Here is a 24960-nt window from a genome sequence, read left to right as displayed (position 1 = left end):
TGTGTTTGTTTATTCATCTTTGGTCATCCTGGGTCTTCACTGCTGCATATGGGCTCCTCTTGTTGGGGAGCACGGGCTTCAGTAGCTGTGGCCCGTGGGCTCAGTAGCTGTGGCCCGTGGGCTCAGTAGCTGTGGCCCGTGGGCTTAGTTGCCCTGCAGCATGTGGAATCTTCCCTGACCAGGGATCAAACCCATGTCCCTTGCATTGGCAGGCAGATTCTCAACCACTGGACCGCCAGAGAAGTCCAAAACAGAAACAATATTGTTAACAAATTCAATAAAATCTTTAAAAATTGTCCACATCAAAGAAAAAAAATCTTAAAAAAAAAAAAGACTCCGTAAACACGCCTAGACTGGGGACACACTGTAGGACAGGTGAGAGAAGGAACGGGGAGGGGACCAGATGGTTCAGACCCGAGCAGGGGACCTAGGGCAGTGTCTCACCCTCAATTATTTTGCCCCTAAGATGTCTTCTTTAGGGGTTCAAGGGAATGGATTTCTGCTAATGGTTTTGAGTCCCATGGCAGGTGGGGGGGAGGTTACCTGCCCCTACAGCTGGGAGAAGTTTGCAGGGGGCGGTGCTTCATAGTCTCCAGACTTTCTCTCAGCCCTGCACGTATTACCCCTTGGCTAGCTGTACCCACCCCGGGAGGAGGAGGCAGACTCCTAGACCTCAATGTCTCACTCCCAACCACAGTGTGACCTTTTTTTTTTTTTTTTCCCAACCAGAAAGAAGAAGGTCAGTGTTCTTGGCAGAACTGTTCCCATCACTCACAAACAGGCCCCTGTGGTGGTGTTCTGCCACACGTCATACACTGAGCACCAGCCTCCTCCTAGCCCCGTGGCTCCTGGGCAGGCAGAGAGGCTTCCGGAGGAGACGTGAGAGCCTGGGGCTCTGCGGGATGCTTAGGAGTTCAGCTGTGATGTGGGGAGAGAAAGGCAGCATTGGAAGCTGAACATCTGCTTAGGCAAAAGACTGGCTTTTCAGTAAATGCGAGGCTTGAGTCGTCGTGGAGCCAGGTCTACGGGCCAGGACGGCGGGCCGGAAATGTGGCGATGAAATTCCATTTTGAGTGGTAGCTGAGAAGTTGCAGGGGTGAAAGAGTTGGGAGACTGAGGCACAGAATCAGGGACAGGCTCAAGGTCACAGGGCAGTTGAACCCAGGCATCCTGCCTCCCAGTTCTGAGCTCTCTCCAGCTCAGGCATCATTAGCAATATCACCTACGACGACCCAGGCTCTGAGGGTCTCGGCCTTCCGCGACCCCAGCGCAAGAAAGACTACATTTCCCAGCTTGCAGCGAGGGGCGCGCCTGCGCGCTGCGGCCAGTGATGGAGCGCTGACTGGGGGCACGGCGGCGGCGGCGGCGAGGGCTCGGCGGGCCATTGGCTACCGGCAGCGGCAAAGGCAGCTTGGGGACTAGAAGAGCGAGTGGGGCCCGCGGGCCGGGCCGGGACGACCTGGGCTGCAGCCATGGAGGACCAGAAAGTAAGACCCGGGCGGGGCAGGGCGCGGTCCGAAGCGGGGGTGGACGAGAGGAGGGGGACCAGGTGATGCCGCAGCGTCCTCCCAGCCTCCCCCGACCCCAGCTGCTCTGCGGCCCAAGCCCCACCCTCGCCGCAACCACGCCCGGATCTAGCCCCCATTCTGGACGCCGCAGCCCCCCACCCTAGCCACGACCCACATCATCTTGGCCTGAGTTCAGGCGCATCCCCTTCATAGCCCCCACGCCCCGCCAGTATCAGGGACCCAGCCTTGACTCCATCACCCACGCCTTCCATCGGGACTGCGGACCAGGTGTCCCGACCCTGACCACGCCCCGCCTCGGAGGGCGCCCCGCCAGCTCAGCACAGGTGACCCCCACCAATCCCGTGCCCCCAGAAAAAGGACCCGTGGGAGGCCTGGGTTAGGGCTGCAGGCCCTAGAAGCACCCACCCACGCCGGCCTCCTCTCCCGGCATCCCCTCCCCCAGACCTTCTTACCTTTCTCCACTTACCTGATTCCCTAGCGTCTCCCTTTTCCAGATGAACCCATCCTTTTCCTCTGGGGTCTCTTTCCCGGAGTTAGCTCCTTACCCCAATCATGCCCCTCCCCCTCAGGATATAACCTCCTGGTTGAAAGCTTTGCACTCAGGCAGACCTGGCCGGGGCCCAGGGTCTGTGCTTCCTGAGACGTTCTCTCAGAGCCTCAGTTTCCTCCGCTGTGAAATGGGCGGGCTCAATGTGCCTGATGCCTGCTGCTCCCTGAGGGCTGTAGGGCCAGAGCTCCACCCAGGGCCTGCCCTTGGGTGGTGCCCAAGCTTTTTGGCACAGTGGCTCCCACATCCCTTCCCTGGATCCCTGGAGGACAGAAAGGGGGAGCTTCAAGTCAAGGAGCCCTGGCCAGGCTGAGGGACTTCGTTTGTGCATGCTTCCCTGGGGGCAGGAGGCTCTGAGGAAGATCATCACGACGCTGGCTGTGAAAAATGAAGAGATCCAGAGTTTCATTTACTCCCTCAAGCAGATGCTGCTGAATGTGGAGGTGAGGAAGTCACCCCTGCCCCCAGGGTGGGGGGAAGGGCAGCTATAGAGGTAACCTGCTCTTGGGGACCCTGGGCCTCGCTGCCTGTCTGAGCAGCAGCTTGGCCAGTCCTGGCCACTCTGACCTCACCTCGTCTCTCCAAGGCAAACTCGGCCAAGGTGCAGGAGGACCTGGAAGCCGAGTTCCAGTCCCTCTTCTCCCTCCTGGAGGAGCTGAAGGAGGGCATGCTCATGAAGATAAAGCAGGACCGCGCCAGCCGCACCTATGAGCTACAGGTGTGTGTGATTTGGGGGGGGGGGGTGTTCTCCCGGACTCCCTCCCAGACTCCATCCCCTCCACACTCCCCAGAGCCCGACCGGCCTCAACATCTTCCTCCGAACCTGCTCCTCCTCTCTTGCCCCCTCCCAGAGGGGCCTCCAGTGTCCCTGGTGTCATGAGCCAGACCGTCTAGTGGTGTCAGCCACACCTCCTCTTTTCCCTGGGCTCTTCCCAGCCCCCTCCCTGGCCATGACCTATCCATCCCCCACCCACCTGCTCTCCCTCTTAATCCCTTCTCCCCTGCATTACTGCAGCCCCACCTCTACATCTGGCTGTTCCTTCCCACCTGTCTTCATCTCGCACTTCCAATTTTTCAGCCCTTCCCACTGGTCCCTCAGATCTGAGGGCATCACTTCTTGCCAAACACCCGCTATGGCTCCTCTGGGGTCTCAGATTCCAAGCTGGGGTCACCAGGGCAACAGCAGCACTTCCTGGGCCACCTCCTAGCACCCTGGATGCCCATCCGCAAGGAATGTGGAGCACTAGGCTCAGATTTGACCTAGGCATGTCTGCTGCTGAATTTAAAAAAAAAAATTCACTTACTTTATTTATATGGTTATGCTGGGTCTTTGTTGCAGCATGTGGAATCTTTAGTTACAGCATGTGGAATCTAGGTCCCTGACCAGGGATCGAACCAGGCCCCCTGCATTGGAAGCTTGGAGTCTTAGTCACTGTACCACCAGGGAAGTCCCTCCACATGTCCATTTCTAAGGAAGGGATCCCCAAATGGTTCTGATGTCCTGCCCACAGAGAGGCCCAAACTCCCTCTTGCCTCCATCTCCCACCTGGAGTTGGAGAAAGACATGGTACCCCGGATCCCCAAGGCGATGAGGAGCCCTGGGAGGGTCTGATGCCGTGGAGTAAGGTGTCTCTTCTCTTGGTGGCATGGCACCTGCAGAACCAGCTGGCTGCCTGCACGCGAGCCTTGGAGAGCTCGGAGGAGCTTCTGGAGACGGCCAACCAGACCCTGCTGGCCACTGACAGCAAGGACTTTCCCCAGGTGGGCACCTCGGGAGCCAGAGTGGCCACCCAGATACGTTTGCATTTCAGATCAACTAAAAGTAATGTTTTACTCTGATTATGGCCCATGTGGTATTTAGTCTGAGTACATCCTAAACATCATTGGTAGGACATATGCTAAAATAAGAATTCTTTGTGGTAGATCTAAAACTCACAGGAAGCCCAGCTTGGTGCTCTGTGATGACCTAGATGGGTGGGATGGGAAGGAGGTGGGAGAGGAGTCCAAGAGGGAGCATGTATGCGTGTATCCACACAGCTGCTTCACTTTGTTGTACAGAAGAATCTAACATAACATTGAAAAGAAATTATACTCCAATAAAAAAAAAAGAATGAATAAAATTTTTAGTATATCTCATGCAAATGTTTAGTATAAGTATTTCCCAAATGTCGCCTGGGACATATTTACACTAAAATATTTATTCAGTATTTGAAATTAAAATTTAACAAGGAATTAATTTTTTAGTAATATGTTACATCCAATATTTAGTGTAAGTATATCTGAAATATTGGATAGGACCTCCTTATATTAAAAAGTATATATTTATTTATTGTTCATCTGCAATGCAAATTTAACTGGGTAGCCTATCTTTTCATTTGCTGAATCAGTCAACTGTGTGTACTGGGCACTAGGCAGGAGGTGGGGATAGGGGTGGGAGCCTGTCTTTGCCTCCCATCCCATCAGGGTCCGGCTAAGGTTTTCTGCCCCCGTGCTGGGGCACTTTGACACATGGACACCCGGCTGAGCCTCAGTCTTCTTGTCTATGTAGTGGGTTTCTGATTCAGCCAATGCAATTCTTTGGCTTTTGTTCTGTCCCTCTTTCTAGGCTGCCAAGCAAATCAAAGATGGGTAAGACGCTGGGACCTGGCTCCCACCCCATTGCCCCACCCCCATTGTGAAGGTGGGAACACCCAGGTGAGGGTCCCTTGGCCCAGGGCACCGGACCGCAACAAGCGGGAGGGGGGCCCCCTAGACACACCTCGGGGGACTAGGCCCGGGCGTCCCCCTCCTTCCCTGCAGTGTGACAATGGCCCCCGCCTTCCGGCTGTCACTGAAAGCCAAGGTCAGCGACAACATGAGTCATCTCATGGTGGACTTTGCACAGGAGCGGAGGATGTTGCAGGCACTCACGTTCCTGCCTGGTGAGAGGGGAACTCACTGGATCGTACGGGGAAAAAATCCCAAAGTCTAGGAGAGGGCCCCCAGACAAGGCATGACAGTCAGAATAAGGCTGACAACCATTTGTGGAAACCGCAGAAGGTCCCGCCCTGACTTGGAGCCCTGAGGATTCCCACCCCCCAGTGGGTGGAGCCACAAGGAAGCCCCACCCTGTGGTAGAGTCCTAAAGAATCCTTATCCACTAGGGGTGGAGTCCCAGGAGGCCACACCCCAATTGGTAGCATTCTGGAAACTTATTACTCTAAATGGTGGGATTCAGGGAAGCCCAAGTATTCGTTGGTTGAACCCTGAGAAAGCTCTTCTCTGCCCCACACCCTTTGGTGAAACCCTGAGGAGGCTCCACCCCCAGGCTCCAGAACCCAGAGAAGCCCCGCCCCTAATCCTGGTATCCGGAGGACGCCCAGACCCCCAGAAGGGCTAGTGTGTGGCAGGGTTACAGCCAGGCCCGCCCCTGCAGGCTTCCCTGTCCCCGTCCCCCACCCCGCCCCCTGACACCCCTCTCTCCTCTGTCCTGGGCAGTGCCTAGCGCCCCCGTGATCGACCTGGCCGAGTCCCTAGTGGCCGACAACTGTGTAACCTTGGTGTGGCGCATGCCAGACGAGGACAACAAGATTGACCACTTCGTGCTGGAATATCGGCGGACCAACTTTGAGGGCCCGCCCCGCCTCAAGGAGGACCAGCCCTGGATGGTCATCGAGGGGATCCGGGAAACGGAATACACCCTGACCGGTAAGCACAGCTCAGCCTTCCCCATGAGTCCACCTGGGGCTCGTGGACCATCCTCAAGGCTCTGCTGGGCTGATGGGGAGTAACTGATATAATAAGGAAAACCATGCTGGTGACAGCCCTGCACCGTGTACTGAGGGCTTACTATGTGCTAAGCATTTTACCCACATGTAATGCGTGTGTTATTGTCAGCTTTTTCCAGATGAGGGAACTGAGTGAAGCACCTGGAAAGGGTGTGCTCCATCCCTGTCTTATCTCTATGATCCATCATTCATTCATTCATTTTGACTTAGTCCCTGCAGGGTACCAAGCATTGTCCTTATAGTAGTAAACAAAGTGCCTGAGAATCCCTCCTCTCGTGGAGCTGGTGTTCAGGGAACCATCCTCCCAGGACCTGAGGATTTCCTTGGCACTTACACGAAAGCAGAAAGACTGGGGGAATCCATCCAGCTGGTAGGGGAGGGTCTGGAGGAGGGTAAAATCAGGGGTCCCTAATGAGTTAAGAAACCATCCTGAGCCAGGGGGAAGCCCTCAAGGGTGGGGAGAGTCTCCCTGACAAGATAACTATCACCAGGGCTCTTGGGCTATAATCAGCCTGCTCCCTATCTGTAATTAGCATACAAGCTTAATAATAAGCATGCTAATTGCAGGAAAGAAAAGCCAGCAGCCAAGAAGAGGGCCTGAGAAGCTCTCAGCTTACCCTTTGCATGGAAATAAAAATAAACACATCCCATTTTTCCCCGGTCTTTTTTTTTAAATTATTGTGGCAAAATACACATAAGGTAAAATCCACCACGGTCACCATTAAGTGTACAGATCAGCTATTCAGTGCGTTCATAATGTTGTACTACGATTACCCCCACCATCCATCTCCAGAACTTCTCAGCTTACAAAACTGAAACTGTCCCCTTTAGTTTTTGTTATTGTTGTCATTTGTTTTGTTTTTAAATTTTGGCCTTACCACATGGCTTGCAGGATCCTAGTTCCCTGACCAGGGATTGAACCCCTGCCCTTGGCAGTGAAAGCACAGAGTCCTAAACACTGGACCACCAGGAAATTCTCCTGTCCCCATTAGACACTAACTTCCATCCCTCTCTCCCCAGTCCCTGGCACCCACCATTCTAATTCCCGTCCCTGGGACTGTTACTACTCTAAGTACCTCATATAGAGGGAGTCATAGTGTGCCTGGCTTATGTCGCTGAGCATCATGTCCTCAAGTTTCACCGTGTTGTAACAGGTGTTAGTTTCCTTTCTTTTTAAGGCTGAATAATATTTCATTGTGTATACACACACACACAGACACACACACAGACACACACACACATACACACACAGACACACACACACACACATGGGGCTTCCTAGGTGACGCTAGTAGTCAAGAATCCACCTGCCAATGCAGAAGACTTAAGAGATCACCTGGAGAAGGAAATGGCAACCCACTCCAGTATTCTTGCTTGAGAAATCCCACGAACAGAGGAACCTGGCAGGTTACAGTCCATAGGGTCACAAAGAGTTGGACAGCCTGAGCACATATTATATATATATATATATATATATAAAATGAAATATATATACATATATTTCAAAATACATTTACAAATATATATATATATTTGGCTTTCTCCAGTAGTGGCAGCTTACATAACTAGAGTTCAATAGCAGAACCAGGAAGCTGACGTGAGTATAGTCTGCAGGGTTGATTGACTTTTCATCAGTTTTACCAGTTTAGCAAGCACTGATTTGCATGTACATGTGTAATCCTGTATGTAATTTTATCCCCTATGTAAATTTGTGTAACTACCACCACAATCAAAATGTAGTGCTTCTCCATCATAGGCTTCCGGATGCATCTACTTTACCCCTCTGAAACTTCCTGCCCCGAGGAATTCACTCACTATGGATTTTGCCCTTTTCCAAATCCATAGTGAGTGAATTCCTCGGGGCAGGAAGTTGAATCCCTCACAAGACCTGTGATATTGAAGATGATGAATTCACTCACCTATGTAAATAACCCATGTGGTTATTTGCAATCCACCTACTATCTTGTTGACTATTTGGAAGACAGGAGGGTTTTGGTTTAGTTCTTATAACTTATATTCCTTGGGCCATCTCATCCTTATGTGAACCCTGCTCGGTGTGGGAAAAATGATTGTTAGGTTGCAGACTAGGAAACAGACACCCACTGTGAAAAGTTGGATAGGTTCATGATTCAGAATCCAAGCCTTCTGGGTGGTAGTCTTAGCTTCCCTGGTAAAGAATCTGGCAGAGGGTAAAGAATCTGCCTGCAATTCAGGAGACCTGGGTTCGATTCCTGGGTTGGGAAGATCCCCTGGAGAAGGAAATAGCAACCCACTCTGGTATTTTCACCTGGGAAACCCCGTGGACAGAGGAGCCTGGCAGGCTACACAGCTCATGTGGTCAGAGTCAGACACGAGGGAGCAACACTTTCTACTTAGCGCTGGAGCAGTAGGTGGCGCTGCTGAGCAAACTACAGAACTCAGAGAAGGGGATTCAAGAAAGGGTGAGGTAGTCTGGGTGGGCACCTGGAGAAAGTAACAGCCAAGCCGAGGCCCAAAAGAGAAGCCGGGGAGACCGAGTTCCAGGCCAAGGAACAGCCTGATCAAGGGCTCAGAGGACAGAACACTGAGCCTTTGTGTCTGGAACTAGTTAACTTTGCAGAGGGAACATCTGTAGGGAAAGGGGAGAAGAGGGATAGGGACTTACCCTGAAGGCAAGGGGTCCTATGAGAGGTTTCAGAACATGGATTTCTGAGTGTTGTTTGGAATGCCCAGAGAAGGCATCCTGCAGGGAACACCCGGGGCAACTGGACACATGGTCTGAGCTAGAGGTTGAGCTGAGGGTACTCTGTGGGTAGGCAGATAGTGTCTTAAGGGTGAGGGGGCTGGTCCGAGTGCAGTGGTGTTTACAATTAATTGATCACAGCCAGTTACAGATTTCTTTGTTCCTTCTCCACTCCCACTGCTTCACTTGACTAGAAAAAAAAAAGAAGAAGGAAAAAAAAACAAAACCAAAAAGGGTGATCAGAGTCTTAGACTGAGTCACCCAAACATTTGAGAGTACAGAGGAGCCTGCAAAGAAGACCAAGAGGGAGCATTCAGAGGGGGCAGCCAGTAGAGGGCAGTGCCATGACTGCCAAGGAAAAATGTTCCATGAAGGAAGGAGTGGTCAGCCAGGGGAACCTACTAGATGAGGACTAACAAACCCAAAAGAGGGAGAGAGAGTGAAGCCACTGAGAGAGGTCTGGACATATCTCCAAAGAGGTTTTGCATGAGGGGGAAGACAGTTTGATAGTTGCTTTCATTTTTTTAAGATTAGCAGAAATTAATAATAACTTTTTAAAAGGATACTATTAGGGAAAATCTTTAAGGCACTGGTCATGGCTAGATCCAGGAGTTCCAGCATATGGCTCACTCAGCTCAGTTCTAGACACTTGTTGGCTCTGAGAAAGCAGACATTCTCAAGTAGCGTTGCCAACATGGTGGCAAATTTTCCCAGAAGTGGCTTCCTCCTAGTTGGCTAGTTCAGAGGAAAGAGGGACTCCTGCTCACTCTAATATCAGCCAGAGTCCCAGGGCAGATTCTGATTGGTCAGTTTGGGTCATGTGCCTATCCCTGGACCAATTGCTGTGACTGAGCCTTAAAACATCCTGATTGGCCAGTGTGGATTACAGGGGAGCCAAGTGATCCATAGCCCCACAGGTGAGAGAGGACAGGGATGATTTCCCAGGGTTATCATGTGGTCTACAAGATGCTCCTTAAAAGGAGAGGTGGTGGGATGACTGTGGGACACTTGGGCCTCTAATCTATCACTCAGAGAATACACAATGTTAAGCCCCCTCTGTTGCCTTGCAGGTCTCAAGTTTGACATGAAATACATGAATTTCCGTGTGAAGGCCTGTAATAAGGCAGTTTCAGGCGAGTTCTCCGAGCCAGTGACCCTGGAGACACCAGGTGACTGACTCCCATATACCTCCCCTCGCTGTGACTCCATAACCACTCCCAGGGCTCCAGGGACTGGTGTCTAATGAGAATCTTCTAATCAGGGGTCTGTGGCCCTTTTTGCCCTGGTTGCCAGGAAGCTCAGTGCTCAATCCATAGTAGATTCCTTAGCCTGAGTGTCTGGTATAAACTTGGTGTTGTTCTTTGCATTTGCAGTTGATTGCATCATACCTGGATGGTTTTGACACACACACACTCCCCCTCTCTCTCTTTCTCTCTCTAACTCACTCTTAAAAAAAAAAAAAATAGCTAAGTGCTCTATAGAATTGGAAATAGGGTATCAGTACTGAAGACAGATTTCTTAGCCCCCCACAGTGATGATACCTTTGCATGTTCGGGTAGGAAGTCGTTTCTGCACTCTAGCTTAGCTCTGTCATGCTATAGCGCAGCCCCTTTTCTGGGATTAATCCCCAGTGAAAGCACAGGGCAGCACAGTGGTTTGAAAATGGCTTCAGACCTGGGAGACCTTTAAGCAACTAGCCCTTGGCTTTCACTCCTCTAGCTACATGTTCTGCCTGCTCCACCCTTCCCCGTCTCATCTCTTGGTGCTTTTTTGCCTGTTGTCTCCATCTCTCTCCATCTCTGAACCTTTGTCCATTTCTCTCTTTTTCTCTCTCTTGGTCTTAGTTTCTGTTCCTTTCTTTCTGTTCTCTGTCCCTGTCATGGTCTGTCTTGGTCACTGTCTGTCTCTCTGTCTCTCTCTGTGTCTCTGGGTTTTCCCATCTCTGTGACTCCTGTGTCTGCCTGGCCCCAGCGTTCATGTTCCGCCTGGATGCGTCCACATCCCACCAGAACCTGCGGGTGGATGATCTCTCCGTGGAGTGGGACGCCATGGGCGGGAAGGTGCAGGATATCAAAGCTCGCGAGAAAGATGGCAAGGGGCGGACGGCGTCTCCCGTCAACTCCCCAGCCAGGTAGCCTGCCCCCTCCCCTCCCTGAGTCTCTGGTGGAGGAGATCAAGCTGGACATGGACGTAGAGAGTCCAGTGTGGTCAAGGCTGGGGTAGAGGGAGGGACATGGAGTGGGGGGAGCCCAAAGAGTGAATGAAGGGAGAGGAATCTTTGAAGTGGGTTTTGATGGTCAAATAGGATTTTTCTAGATGTGGAAGGGCACAGGTATGTTCCAACATGAGAGACCCTGTGTATGAAAAGAACCACACACAGTCCAGGAAAGATGAAAAGTTCATGGTGACTGGGGTGGACCAGGGAAGCCCTCCTATGGGAGAGGTGAGGTCTGAATTGAGACTTCCCCCTCCCTGTCACCCACAGAGGTACTCCATCTCCCAAGAGGATGCCTTCGGGTCGTGGGGGACGGGATCGCTTCACAGCTGAGTCCTACACGGTGCTGGGTAAGGAGGAGGGAAGACCGGAGTAGAGAGAAGTCTGGGCAGGGCTCTGATGGGGGTTGGTGGGAGGGAATTCCTTTGGCTGGGGAAACTGAGGCAGGTGTCAAAAAAAACTTCTGTGGGAACAGTACCAGTGATGTGTTATTGTGACCTTGGGGGAATGGGAAGATTTGGGGCTGAGGGATCATTGGGGGAAAGTCAGAACTTATGGATGCTCTAGACTGGGGAGGGCTGGGCAGTAGCTTAAGGGGGAATTTCCTGAGGTCTGTGGAGTAGATGAGACCCAGGGAGTAGCTGAGACCTGGGGAGTAGCTGGAAAGAATAGTTGCCTGTGGCTAGCCAGGTTTGTGGAGGAGCTGAAGCAAGACAGGGGCTTGGGGAAGTGGCTTAAGGTGAGTGGAGGAGCCAGAGAGAGTAGCTGAGTCTGAGAAGTGGAGAGAATGACTAGGGTGAGAGATATTGGCACCACAGGACTGATTGGATCCTGTGAAGGAGAAGCTGGAATCTGAGGAGGAACAGGAGTTCCTGGAAATCACCACTGTCCTGAAAAAAAAACCTTGAGAAAGAGGTCGGGATCTATGGAGAAGCCAGTGTGGTCTGTAATACCTGGGAGGCGATGAGGGTGGGAGATGAAGTTAGGGAGTTGCTGGGTTTTTTTTTTTTTTTTTTTTTGGCTGCACCAGGTCTCAGTTGTGGCACTCAGGATCTTTAGTTGTGGCATGCAAACTCTTAGTTGTAGCATGTGGAATCTAGTTCCCTGACCAGGGGTGGAACCCAGGCCCCTGCATTGGGAGAGCGGAGTCTTAACCACTGGACCACCAGGGAAGTCCTGAGAGTAGCTGGTTTCCAGGGCTGAGTGAGGAGCTGAGCTATGGTCTTGTGGGGCAGAAGTGGGTGGAGAAGCTGCAGCGCAGGAATAGCTGGATGGGAAAATCGCTGAAGTCACAAGAATCTGGATCCAGGATCCTGGGAGGGCATAGATTAACTGATATCTCGCTGAGGCTTGGAGACTTATCTGGGCTTAGTCAGATATCTAGTATCTTAGTCAGATATCTAGGGAGGCATGGGATAGCTGGGGACCGGGCAGTGTCTGGAGGAAAGAGCTGGGGTCTGGCTGCCCATTTTGAAAGGGCACCCAGGAGCCAATTCTACCCAGTCCCCCTGCCTGCCCCATCCCCCAGGGGACACGCTGATTGACGGCGGGGAACATTACTGGGAGGTGCGCTACGAGCCAGACAGCAAGGCATTTGGCGTGGGGGTGGCCTACCGTAGCCTGGGTCGCTTCGAGCAGCTGGGCAAGACGGCTGCGTCCTGGTGCCTGCACGTCAACAACTGGCTGCAGGTCAGCTTCACTGCCAAACATGCCAACAAGGCCAAGATGCTGGACGCCCCCGTGCCCGACTGCCTGGGTGTGCACTGCGACTTCCATCAAGGTGATCCCCTCCGAGCCCCCACTGGCCTCTCTGGCCACCCTTCCCCACTTTTCTCTGTCTGCCCAAACCGCTCTCACCGGGCCCTTCGTCACCCTTGCCCTCCACCCCAGGCCTCCTGTCCTTCTACAACGGCCGCACCAAACAGCTGCTGCACACCTTCAAGGCCAAGTTCACACAGCCGCTGCTCCCGGCTTTCACGGTGAGGCCTCGTCAGGGGCCCAGGGAAGTAAGAGCGGGGTGGCGTGAGAGTTGGCTTTCCTGCTGAGCCTGCCTGTCCCCTTCTCCCTGCCCTGACTGTCCCCCAGGTGTGGTGTGGCAGCTTCCACGTGACGACCGGCCTGCAGGTCCCCAGCTCCGTGCGTTGCCTGCAGAAGCGGGGCAGTGCCACTAGCAGCTCCAACACCAGCCTCACTTAGGCCCCTGGACTGCCCCTCAGCGGGCAGATTTCGGGGGCCGCCTCCAGGCCTCGGCTGTTTCAGCTGGGCACCCTCCTCTCACTTGCTGCTTGGAGCCTTAACTCCTGATGGGGGGTCACTGATGGAGAGTGGGCACCCGGGTCGGGCCCTCCTCCACACCTCACCTCCTAATAAAGGTCAAACACTGGCCAGGCGGTGCTGCTGGTTTTTTGGGGCTAGGTGGCACTGGCTGTGCCCGGTCCTCTCCAGACCTCAGCTTTCTCAGCTGGAAAATGGGAAATTTCTTGGGAATTCCCTGGCAGTCCGATGGTTAGGACTCTGTGCTTTCACTGCAGAGGCCTGGATTCAATCCCTGGTCGGGGAACCAAGATCTCACAAGCTTGTTGTTTAGTCCCCAAGTCGGGTCCAACTCTTTGAGACCCGATGGACTGTAGCCCGCCAGGCTCCTCTGTCCATGGGATTTCCCAGGCAAGAATACTGGAGTGGATTGCCATTTCCTACTCCAGGGGATCATCCTGATGCAGGGATTGAACGCGTGTCTCCTGCATTGCAGGCGTATTCTTTACCACTGAGCCACTAGGGAAGCCCCCCACAAGCCATGAGGCACAGCCGTAAAAAAGCTGGGAGCTTTTCTTACAGGGTCAGGAGGCAGGTTTTGCTGAGCTGAGGACCACTGGGACCAGCTGTGGCAGTCATCTAACAGACCCCGCACCGCCCCACAAGCCAAGCCAAACACAGCTCCTGAGGTCGCTTGAGCTTTAATTCTGGGAGGAGGGATCCGCTTGACTGGTGTGTGGCGCTTGGAGACGCTGGTCTGCCACGTGCTCGGCTGCCTGCTCCAGTGCCCGCCTCCTCTGCAGTTTCTCTTCCAGTTCTGCTGTCACATCTGCCAGCCCTGAGAATGAGGGCAGGGGGACCTGAGGCTCCAGTGGCACCCGAGACCCCCAGTCTAGGCTTTCCCTGCTTATGTCCACCCAGGACCACTGCAGCATAAGATGAAAGTGTGTTCAGTGGCCATGAGGAACTTCAAGATGGACCCAGCAGAGCATTAAACCTAGCATGGAGTGCTCCAGAGTGTGACCACCTGGGTCCCCCACTTGAGAAGCCCTCTTACACTGACCCCTTACCTGTGGTGGGCGAGAAAGCCTGTGCTGAGCTGGCTGCCAGCTTCCTGGCTGGGCCACTGTTAAGGACTTTGGGCTCTGCAGGAACAGACAGATGAAGGCTGAGGCCCACCCTCAGCTGCAAAGGGGAAGGGCTGGGAGGAGGAACCCCCACCCCATACCTGACTTGGGCGCAATAGGTGGCTTTGGAAGCTTTGTCTGTAGCTTGGCCAACCGCCTGGGCTTCGGAACAACTGGTCGACTCGGGGAAGGCACTGTGTGGACAGAGATGTAGTATGTCACATCAGGTCACCAGCTTGCTACCCTTGGCCAGCTCTAGCCACCCCGGTCCCCCACCCACCATCCTCGTTCACGTAGCTGGCAGCTGGAGTGTCTCCAATGGGGATGACATAGTTGTTATCCTGGTCCGCTAGTGGAGGCAGCTTGTCCTGACTGGGCGCAGGCGTGATGGATGTGGGAGGCAGCTGCTTAGGGCCACCCTTGGCGGGTGCAGGACCTGGTGGGAAACTGCGGTCACTGTGGGGGCCCAGGTGGGACAGAGACACAGCTGGGGATGTGTGTGTGCACACCTGCATACGGGCCTGTGTCTCCATGCATGTGTGTCTGGGCATGGGCCTGTTTATGTCTGTGGATGTGTGTCCCTGGGTAGCAATACATGAACACTGGGTGAATTTCGTAAGTTGAATGTAAGTAAAGGGTTTCCCTGATAGCTCAGCCTGTAAAGAATCCACCGGCAATGCGGGAGACCTGGGATCAATCCCTGGGTTGAGAAGATCCCCTGGAAGAAGGCATGACAACCCACTCCAGTATTCTTGCCTGGAGAATCCCCATGGACAGAGGAGCCTGGTGGGCTACAGTCCATGGGGTCAGAGAGTCAAACACAGCTGAGGTACTAAGCACTGCTCAGTGAAGGGTTTATACTCTCGTGCATGCATGATACCTCATGGATGCTAAGGTATGTGTTACAGCACTTGTCTATATTAGTGTGTACACACATGTATCTGTAAAGGTCTGAATCTGTGCTCATGAGTGGATATGTCTGCATTTTGTGTGTATACACGTGGTTGTGACTTGAAGTATATGTATGTGTGCTACATGGGACTGGAACTGTATGAAAGCCATGTTTATGCATGGGTGGAGCCACTGTTTACATAGGAACTTCTCATTATATAGGTGGACACACAGGTTTATGTTCATGAGTGGCATGTGTGTATGTATGTACATTTGTGTACATTGTACATACATCTGTGTATGTGTCATGCATGCAGGGTCCTCAGCATCTGCCCAGTCCAGGGAAGATCATACTGCTCATCCCACAGACCTTTCCACTTTTCTAATCTCTTCCTTTTGCTCCATAATCTGGACCACCTCCCAGCCTGATTTCCCATCTCTTCCTAATGAAATCCTTTGAGAAATTTAGGAAACACCCACTCTTCCAAGAAGACTCCCCCACCCCCACTCTGCCCATCCTCCTCCTCTCCCCAACTCTAGGTTGCACCCCCACCCCCATACTCTCCCACCCCCTCGCCTTCCAGCCCCAGGTTCAACCTCTCAGGATTGCGAGTGTGTGTGCCCAGCCCTGTCCATTCCCTACATAACCTGGAAGCACCTAGAGGACAGGGTCTGGGTACTTTCTGGGTCCCTGCAGCTCTAGGTACAAGACTGGGCACAGGTGGAGCCATGAGGGTCCTAGATCCTTTCCCACTCTGCCCCAGCGGCGGCCGTGGGGAGGGGGCATCACCTGGGCCGGGGGTGGAGGGGGCCGAGGGCGCCACCCACACACTCTCGCCATTCTCTTTATCCGCCTCCACGAATCCTGGAACAGAGAGGGCGGCCTGGAGGAGGCACGGCAGCTGGGGGCTGACCCAAGGGTGTCCGGGTTGGGGAGGGGGCGGGAGAAGCGTGGACTGAGCCCTCCCCCCAACCGAGTTCCCTGAGGTTCTACCAACCTATCACTTTCTCATAGTCTTCATCCAGCAGGAAGGGCACCAGCGCCTTATTGGTGTGCGACACGAAATAGTTGACCACTGCTTCGAGCGAGGTGCAGCAGAACTGGGGTCAGAGAGGAGATGCTATCAGGGCCGGCGTGGAAGGGGCGCAGCCGACGCTGTTGCCTTCCCCGGACCCGGCCCAATGCTCACCGGCTCCTCCACGTCGATTACGTACTTGGCGCCCTCGCGCTTCACCTTGTAGTGCCTGACCACCGGCGTCCTGACAGGGTAGGGGGCGAGTGCATGACCTGGCTGTAGGACAAGGAAGGGCCCGTCCCTCGCCCGGGCCCCGCCCCCAAGAAGGGCCTAACCCTGACCACCCCAAGTCCTGGCGTGGCTCTCAGCGGGGGATTAGGCCCTCAAAGGACTCCACCTTCAAGAAAGACCCTGCTCCTGGTAATGTCCCCCGGGAGAACCAAGCCATGATAGATTCCACTGGGAGGCCCCGCCCAGGCCCCACCCACAGCGTGACCACGCCCCTGTAACCGACGCCCCGCCCACCCGAAGCCGCGCATGCGCACCCATTGAGCGTCTGGAGCGTGGTGACCGACACGCCGCCCGCGCCGTCCCCACTGGGCCGCAGCAGCAGGTTCCCGCACTCGGGGTAGCGCTCCAGGAGCAGTTGCGCCTCCAGTCGGCTCACTTTCAGGAAGCACCTGGGGCGGGCAACGTCACTCACTGGGGCAGGCCCCGCCCCCAGAGACACAGCCACGCCCTCCCAACGTAACCCCGCCCCTGGGCACCCAGCCAAGCTCGCCTGTCGGTCACCTGGTCCCAGGAGACCCTACCTCACCCCCACAGACCCAGACTCTGCCTCTGGAAGCCCATGCCTGCCCTCCGGGAACGGAGGCCAACACTCAGAGCCCCAGACCCGCCACCCCGGCATCTAAACCCTCCCCTGAAGGCCCAGACCCGCGGTCAGGAACCTAGAACTGCCCCAAACATCCAGTCGGACTCCCAGCTGTGGGGACCCAATCCCCATCCCTGCTCTGATACACCGTGTACCCAAGACCCAACGCCAGGAGACCCCATCACTGCCCTCTGCGGCCCCATGCTTCCCAGCCCGCCACCGTCCTGGAGACCCTCGGGTGCTTACGACGGCATCTCGAGCGCACGGCGGGCCTCCTCTTTGGCCAGGGCCTCGGACATCATGTACAGGTGTCCTGGCAGCAGCGTCAGGTTGGACGGGACGCGGAGCTGAACCGGGATTGGGGCGATCAGGGAATGGGCGCCTGTGACTGTGTCACAGGGGGCACACTGAGGCCAAGGTGCGGATGTAGCCAGAATGGAACCCAGGTCTGGAGGGGGCTCCCGAGCCTCCTGACACCTCAGGGGCAGAAAGGGCTTAGAGAGGACTTCCGTGATGGGGGACGGACAGAGCAAATGCTAGCATGGAGGCTCTCAAACTCAATGGCCTGTAGGGCCAGACGCGGAGCAATTGAGTAACATAGAAATCAGGGCTGTTTGCTAACATTCCTGGTTTTTAAACGCCAGCAGCTGACTTTTAAATTTATAGCACTTTGTTGGCAAAACAAAACGCAGATGGTTTACACCTGGTTCAGAGGCTGCCAGTTTGAGACTAATGAGGAGGTTGAGAGGTTTGTTTGGGGAATGGAAATTTTAAAAAGGATTTCTGAGCAGACCAAGTGGGGAAGGAGAGAGGGAAGGGCCGAGGTTGACCACTCTTACCTCCACTACTGTCAGGATGAAGCCTTTCCACATCTCCCGAGACTCCAGGCTCTCTACCTGGGGAGCAAAAGAAAAAGTATGCCTGTCTGAAGAGCCTTGGTCTATCCATCTGTGAAATGGGAGTAAGGAATAAGCATCCCTGTTTCTGAGGGTTGTTATGAAAATTAAATGTTGAGCAGGTTAATTTAGAATGATGTATGAATATACGTCCTTAGTAATATGGGGGTACTATTCTTCAATGTTATTACATCAACTATTTTTAATATAATTAATTTATTTTGGTTGTGCTGGGTTTTCATTGCTGCACGCAGGCTTTCTCCAGTTGCAGTTTGCAGGCTTCTCATTGCAGTGGCTTCTCTTGTCGCAGAGCATGGGCTCTAGGGCAAATGGACTTCAGTAGTTGTGGCACTTGGGCTCAATAGTTGTAGCGCATAACCGTTGCTCCACAGCAGGTGGAATCTTCCTGGACCTAGTCGCCTGCATTGGCAGGTGGATTCTGAGCCACTGGACCACCAGGGAAGTTCACATCAACATTTCAAAAAAAACATAGATCATACATCTCCTATGTGTGAAACCCTCCCTTGATTTCTACCTCCTTCAAGGAAACCCAGGTCCTCCTTGTAGCCCACAGGTCTTACACAACCTGCCCCATCCCCTCCCTGCCCTCATTCCCTCCCTCTTTCCTCCTTTCTCACTCTGCTTCAGCCACTGGGGCTTTCTCACTGTTCCTCCAACATTCCAGGCACAGTTCAGCCTCAGGGCCTGTGCACATTCTGTTTTTACTGCTGAAGTTGTTTCTCAGATCTCTACACTGCTGGCTTCCTCACCTCCTTCAGGTCTTCAATAAGAAGACCTATTCACACTTCTTAACATCGCAGCCCTGAGCCCCCATCCCCTTTCCCTTGCACTTGTTTCCCTAGCATCTGCCACCATCTAATACTCCATATATTTTACACGTTTTAATTTTTTATTGTATGCTTCTGCCACAAGACTCAAGACTGTAAACTCTACAAGGGCAGGTATTTCTTGTCTTTTTTTTTTTTTTAATTGAAGTATAGTTGATTTATAATGTTGTGTTACTTTCAGGTATATAGAAAAGTGATATATATATATATATATATATGTATGTATTTTATATATGAGATTCTTTTAAAAAAATTTTTGGCTCTACCAACTAGCATGTGGGATCTTATTTCCCCAACGAGGGATGGAACCTGCACCTCCTGCATTAGAAGGTGGAGTCTTAACCACTGGACCACAGGGAAGTCCCTATGAGATTCTTTTTGAGACTCTTTTCCCTTATATATTATTCTAAAATACTGAATATAGTTTTCGCTGTAGGTCTTTCTTGCTTATCTATATTATATACAGTAATGTGTATATGTTAATCTCAAACTCCTAATTTATTCCTCCCCTCCTTTCCCCTTTGGTAACCATAAATTTGTTGTCTATGACTGTGGAACTATTTCTGTTTGTATGTAAGTTCATTTGTATCATTTTTTTCTTAGATTCCACAGATAAGCAATATCATGTGGTATTTGTCTTTCTCCTTCTGACTTACTTCACTCAGTATATAATCTCTAGGTCCATCCATGTTGCTGCAAATGGCATTATTCTGTTCTTTTTACTGGCTGAGTAATATTCCATTGTGTGTATGTACCACATCTTTTTCATTTCTTCCATTGAAGAACATTTAGGTTGCTTCTGTGTCTTGGCTCTTGTAAATGCTGCGTTCGATCCTGGGTTGGAAAGATCCCCTGGAGAAGGGAAAGGCTACCCACTCCAGTATTCTGGCCTAGAGAATCCCATGGACTGTGTAGTCCATGGGGTCGCAAAGAGTCAGACACGACTGAGTGACTTTCACTTCATTTCACTTCATGAATGTAGGGGTACATGTATCTTTTTGAATTATTGTTTTCTCCTGATATATGCCCATGAGTGGGATTGCAGGACCATATGGTAGTTCTATATTTAGTTTTTTAAGGAAACTCCATACTGTTCCCCATACTGGCTGCATCAATTTACATTCTCAAAAACAGGGCAGGAGGGTTCCCATTTCTCCATACTCTCTCTAGCATTTATTATTTGTAGACTTTCTGATGATGGCCATTCTGACCAGTGTCATTGTGGTTTTGATTTGCATTTCTCTAATAGTTAGCGATGTTGAGCATCTTTTCACATGTCTCTTGGCCATCTTTATGTCTTTGGAGACATGTCTATTTAGATATCCCATTTTTTGTTTGAGTTGATTGTTTTTTTGATATTGAACTGTATGTGTATTTGGGAGATTAATCCTTTGTCGGTCATATGGTTTGCAAATATTTTCTCCCATTCTATAGGTGTCTTTTTGGTTTCTTTTGCTGTGCAAAACCTTTTAAGTTTAATTAGGTCCCATTTGTTTATTTTTGTTTTTATTTTCTTTACTCTAGGAGCTGGATCCAAAAAGATACTGCTGCAATTTATGTCAAAGAGTGTTCTGTCTATGTTTTCCTCTAGGAGTTTTATAGTACATGGTCTTACATTTAAGTGTTTAATCCATTTTTAGTTTATTTTTGTGTATGATGTTAGCATAATTAAAACCAGAGACATCACTTTGCTGACAATAGTCCATATAATCAAAGCTGTGATTTTTCCAGTAATCATGTACCAATGTGAGAGTTGGACCATAAAGAAGGCTGAGAGCTGAAAAATTGATGCTTTTGAATTATGATGCTGGAGAAGTCCCTCGGACTGCAAGGAGATCAAACTAGTCAATCCTAAAGGAAATCAGCCCTGAATATTTACTGAAAGGGCTGATGCTGAAGCTGAAGCTCCAAAACTTTGGCCACCTGATGTGAAGAACTGACTTACTGGAAAAGACCCTGATGCTGGAAAAGACTGAAGGCAGGAGGAGAAGGGGACAACGGAGGATGAGATGGTTGGATGGCATCACTGATTCGATGGACATGAGTTTGAGCAAGCTCTGGGGGTTGGACAGGGAGGCCTCGTGTGCTGCAGTCCATGTGGTTCAGAGTTGGACACAAATTAGTGACTGAACATGATATTAGAAAGTGTTCTAAGCACAGGAATTTTTAATTGTGTTAGTCACTGCTGTGACTAAGAAGAGTGTCTGGAACACGATAGGTGCTCAGTGATGTTAACTGAAGATTGAATGATGGCAGTTGTGGTCCTTGTGGATCAGATTGTGTTCTGGGCACTTTACACCTATTATCTCATTTTTCATTTGTAGAAACTAAGGCCCAGAGAGGTTAATGATTTGCCCAGTGATACCAACCCAGTGATAAACTCTGTATTGACTCTGTGCTGATATGTGTTAATGGTGGGTGTGACATGGAGGAATGGTCTCCCACCAGCCCCTCCTTAAGAGACTTACCTTGAACTTGATCTCCTGGTTCCGAAGGACCAAGCAGAAGTGGGTGCCAGGGTCATGGGAGTTCCCCCAGGGAGCCTCATCTGTGAGCTTCACAAAGCCTCCTAGATCTAGCTTCTCCACATGCTGGGAGCACAGAAGACAGAGTCTGAGTGTCTCATCCCCTCCAGCTAGGACATCCTGTCCACACCCTCTGTTAGGTCCTGGGATCAAGGGCAGGCCAATTCTTGAGGCTTAATTTCCATCCTTACCTTAGTGTCCCGATTGTTGTTGTAGAAATAGAGAGTCAGGCCCTGAAGGCCTGCCCAGAACTTCTTGTAATCCTGTGAACCAGAGGTGAAGAAAGAGAGGGAGGTGAGGCGGCAGAGCTGGGCACCTCCATCCTTCTCTACCTCAGGACCTTTGCACCTGCTGGGCTCTTTGCCTGAACATGCTTCTCCCAGATCTTTACCTGGTTTCCTTCATCACCTGCAGCCACCAGGGAAGCCCACAGAGAAAGCAGAGACACTAAAATCTTCCGAAGAAGAGAAATTAGCACCCTCAGGTAGAGACAGACCCTGGGCCAAGAGATTGCAAGAGGAGGAGAGAGGACTTCAAATTGCTAAATCAGGGAAGACTTCCCGAAGGAAGAAGTAAATTAATGAGTCCATAAAGGCTTCCCTGGTGGCTCAGATGGTAAAGAATCTGCCTACAATGCAGGAGACCAACAGGGGCTCGACCCCTGGGTTGGGAAGATCCCCTGGAGAAGGGAATGGCTACCCACTCTAGTATTTGGACAGAGAAGCCTGGTGGGCTACAGTCCATGGGGTTGCAAGTAGTTGGACATGACTAAGTGACTAACTTTCACAATGAGGATAGCTCTTATATTGACACTGATCATCTATCCATCGAGCCACCTATTGATTCATTCATCCATCCATTCTTTTATCCACTTATGTACTCACCCATCCATCCATCCACCTGTCTACAGGCATGCTTCATTTTATTGTATTTCACAGATATTGTGGGGCTTTGTTTTTAAACAAATTAAAGATCTGTGGCTATCCTGAGTCAAGAAAGTGTCTACTGGTATCATTTTTCCAAAAGCATTATTTTAAAATTAAGTTATGTGCATTGTCTTTTTAGGATACAGTGCTATTCCACACGCCCTAGAGCCCATGTTCTGCCACAAGAGAAGCCACTACAATGAGAAGGCCGTGCACTGCAACTACAGAGAAGCCTCCCCTGACTTTAACTAGAGAGAGCCCTTGAACAGCGACAAAGACCCAGCGCAGCCAAAAGTAAAGAAGTAAATAATTAAAAAGAAAGCAGGTGATTATGAGCTAATTTTTAAAAAGATATAGTGCTATTACATACAACAGGGTACAGACTAGTGTCAACATAACTTTTATAAAGCACTGGAAAATGAAAAAAAATTCATATGGCTCACTTTATCGCAATGTTTGCTTTATTGTGGTGATCTGGCACCAAACCTGCAGTGTCTCCCAAGTATATTTGTGTTTATCCATCCTTTCACCTGTCTGTCCTGGAGATGGACATGGCAACCAACTCCAGTACTCTTGCCTGGAAAATCCCATGGACGGAGAAGCCCGGTAGGCTACAGTCCATGGGGTCGCGCAAGGTCGGACACGACTGAGCGACTTCGCTTTCACTTTTCACTTTCATGAATTGGAGAAGGAAATGGCAACACACTCCAGTATTCTTGCCTGGAGAATCCCAGGGACAGAGAAGCCTGGTGGGCTGCTGTCTATGGAGTCTCACAGAGTTGGACACGACTGAAGTGACTTAGCAGCAGCAGCAGCACCTGTCTGTCCACCCACCCATCTGTCCATCCATAGATACATCCTAGATACACACATACATTTAACTATCATTTCCTGAAGAACTACTGTGTGCCAGGCACTGGGAAGAAAGTAGTAAGTGAACAAACTCATCTGCTTTGTCATACACCAGTTATGTGTCACCCACTGAATGCTGTTTAAACTCTTTGTGCCTCAGTTTCACCACCGATAAAATAGCAGATAATTATGGTACCTGCCTAGGACTTCCCTGGCAGTCCAGTGGTAAGACTCTTGGCTTCCACTGCAGGGGGTGTGGGTTTGATCCTTGGTTGGGGAACCAAGATCCCTTACATGCTTCGAGGTGTGTTCACAGATAAACAAACTCTCTTTCTTAACCCCTGAGATCTCCTGCCTCTAGTGCTTTCTAGGATGGGGAGGATTTGAATGCATGAAGGCAGAAGGAAAGGAGGAAACTTCCAGGGCAAAGGCAGGGAAAAGGGTGCTTGGTTCGGGTCTTAGTGGGAGATGAGGGTGGGGCTTAGCGGATTGGAGGGGTCGAGCTTTATTCTGAGAAGGACACACACACATACACACACTCACACACTCATTGGGCCCCTGACTGGCATCTGGTCCTGTAGGACACAGCCCCCAGTACCTCTCACTCTCCCCACCTGCAATCTGTACGGACCTTGACCCCTGTGGCTAAGGTTCACAGAGTTAGCTCAGGGCTGGAGGAGGAGGGATGCGGGGGGGTGGGGAGTGGTGTCGGAAGACACCCCCCCTACTTCCTGGAGGAAGTCCCCAATCCTGTTTATATCTGAGATTCAGAAAGAGACCAATAGAGCCAGGCAGGGAGAGACACAGAAAGAGAAAGAGCTCAGATCAGAGTCAGGGAGAGACAGACAGACAGACAGAACCTTTCCCAGCCCCCAGTCCATGCCTTGCCCCAACCAGCACCCACCCCACCCTCCTCAGCAGGCTGGGGAGGTCTAGGTTCAGAGAGGTGCCGCACCTGCCCAGGGGCCGTCCAGCAGTGCCAGCTCCCCAACCCGTCTTACCCGATCTCGGGGTCCCTTCTTCTCCAGGAAGCTCTCATAGTAGTGCGAGGGTAGGGCACTCTTGGGCTTGGGGACCCGGGGCGGGCTCAGGGCCAAGGCCATGACGGGCCAGGGTCCTTGGCCCGGCCTGGCCTCTCCCTCCAGCGGGTGCCCCAGCTGAGCCAGGAAGCTGAGAAACAGGTTCCAGGGGAATTTCCTCTCTTCTGTCAGCTCCAGAGCTCCCTCCCCTGCCAGCCCTGGGCGGGGGCTGGGCCGGGCAGGTCCAAGGATTCTAGGGAAATCCCGGTCTCTCTGGTCCCTGCAAGGAGTCAGGGAACAGAGGAGGGAGCTGCCGGGGGGCTGTTGGTGTGGTGTGGGGGCATCAACAGGGGCACTTGCCTAAGCAAAGGTCTGGAAGGGAGAGAAAGGAATCTGGCGCCAGAACTGTGAAGGAGTGAGACTAGAAAATGACACAATTTCCAGGAGGCCTGTTAGGCTGCCTGGACATTAGCGAAATCTGGCTTGTATTTATCCAAAAATCTTGCAGAGATTTTGACAGAAGTAGCACTAAATCTGTATATCAGTTGGGGGAGACTAGCTTTTTTTTTTTTTTTTTTTTTAAATTTTAGGCAGTGCCACAAGTGGGATCTTAGGTCCCTGACCAGGTATGGAACCCACACCCCTCTGCATTAGAATGTGTAGTCTTAACTACTAGACAGCCAGGGAAGTTCCAAAACTTGATAACTTTTGCATACTGTGTTGAGTCTTCCAACCCACAGACATGGTCTTTCCCTTTTTTCCTTCCTTCCTTCCTCCCTCCTTCCCTTGTTTCCTACTGAAGTATAAATAAATCGAACCCACATAATATTATGTTAGTTTCAGATTCTCTTCATTTATTTAAATCTTTGATTTCTTTCATCAGTGTTGTATAGTTTTCGGTATCCAAGTCCTGTATCTGTTTGGTTAGATTTACATCTAAACATTTCTTTTTT

General features: G+C 51.5%; 2 protein-coding genes across 2 annotated transcripts; one reads left to right on the top strand and one right to left on the bottom strand.

The window, feature by feature from the left end:
• The first annotated feature begins 1319 nt into the window (after positions 1–1319).
• On the top strand, positions 1320–13170 carry FSD1 (fibronectin type III and SPRY domain containing 1). The gene is made up of 13 exons (XM_043911924.1): positions 1320–1487; positions 2424–2519; positions 2663–2794; positions 3736–3837; positions 4682–4704; positions 4876–4997; positions 5554–5763; positions 9636–9734; positions 10537–10696; positions 11051–11130; positions 12309–12560; positions 12671–12759; positions 12866–13170. The coding sequence occupies exons 1-13, from the start codon at positions 1473–1475 to the stop codon at positions 12974–12976; spliced, it is 1491 nt and encodes a 496-aa protein (XP_043767859.1). The 5' UTR covers positions 1320–1472; the 3' UTR covers positions 12977–13170.
• Positions 13171–13718: 548 nt separating this feature from the next.
• On the bottom strand, positions 13719–24201 carry STAP2 (signal transducing adaptor family member 2). The gene is made up of 13 exons (XM_043911923.1): positions 23990–24201; positions 21402–21473; positions 21154–21276; positions 17781–17837; positions 17188–17288; positions 16613–16747; positions 16242–16311; positions 16050–16152; positions 15842–15916; positions 14441–14596; positions 14262–14354; positions 14104–14178; positions 13719–13871 (listed from the first exon to the last, which is right to left on the bottom strand). Exons 1-13 carry the CDS (start codon positions 24089–24091, stop codon positions 13735–13737), a joined length of 1299 nt encoding a protein of 432 aa, XP_043767858.1. The 5' UTR covers positions 24092–24201; the 3' UTR covers positions 13719–13734.
• Positions 24202–24960: the final 759 nt, after the last annotated feature.

Source organism: Cervus elaphus, chromosome 9, assembly GCF_910594005.1.
Source record: "Cervus elaphus chromosome 9, mCerEla1.1, whole genome shotgun sequence".
NCBI classification, from domain to species: domain Eukaryota; kingdom Metazoa; phylum Chordata; class Mammalia; order Artiodactyla; family Cervidae; genus Cervus; species Cervus elaphus.
Note: the sequence above shows the minus strand (reverse complement) of the source record. Positions and strands in the feature narration are given on the sequence as shown.

What these genes read in the sequence shown, in the direction of transcription:
- FSD1 (XM_043911924.1), top strand. An exon ending in GCCAAGCAAATCAAAGATGG is followed by an intron (nt 4,705 to 4,875) that starts GTAAGACGCTGG and finishes CCTTCCCTGCAG; the next exon opens with TGTGACAATGGCCCCCGCCT. An exon ending in AGTGACCCTGGAGACACCAG is followed by an intron (nt 9,735 to 10,536) that starts GTGACTGACTCC and finishes GCCTGGCCCCAG; the next exon opens with CGTTCATGTTCCGCCTGGAT.
- STAP2 (XM_043911923.1), bottom strand. Translation starts at nt 24,091, where the DNA reads ATGGCCTTGGCCCTGAGCCCGCCCCGGGTCCCCAAGCCCAAGAGTGCC. An exon ending in CGTGCGCTCGAGATGCCGTC is followed by an intron (nt 16,748 to 17,187) that starts GTAAGCACCCGA and finishes TGCCCGCCCCAG; the next exon opens with GTGCTTCCTGAAAGTGAGCC. An exon ending in CCCCTCCACCCCCGGCCCAG is followed by an intron (nt 14,597 to 15,841) that starts GTGATGCCCCCT and finishes GTTTCCCACCAG; the next exon opens with GTCCTGCACCCGCCAAGGGT.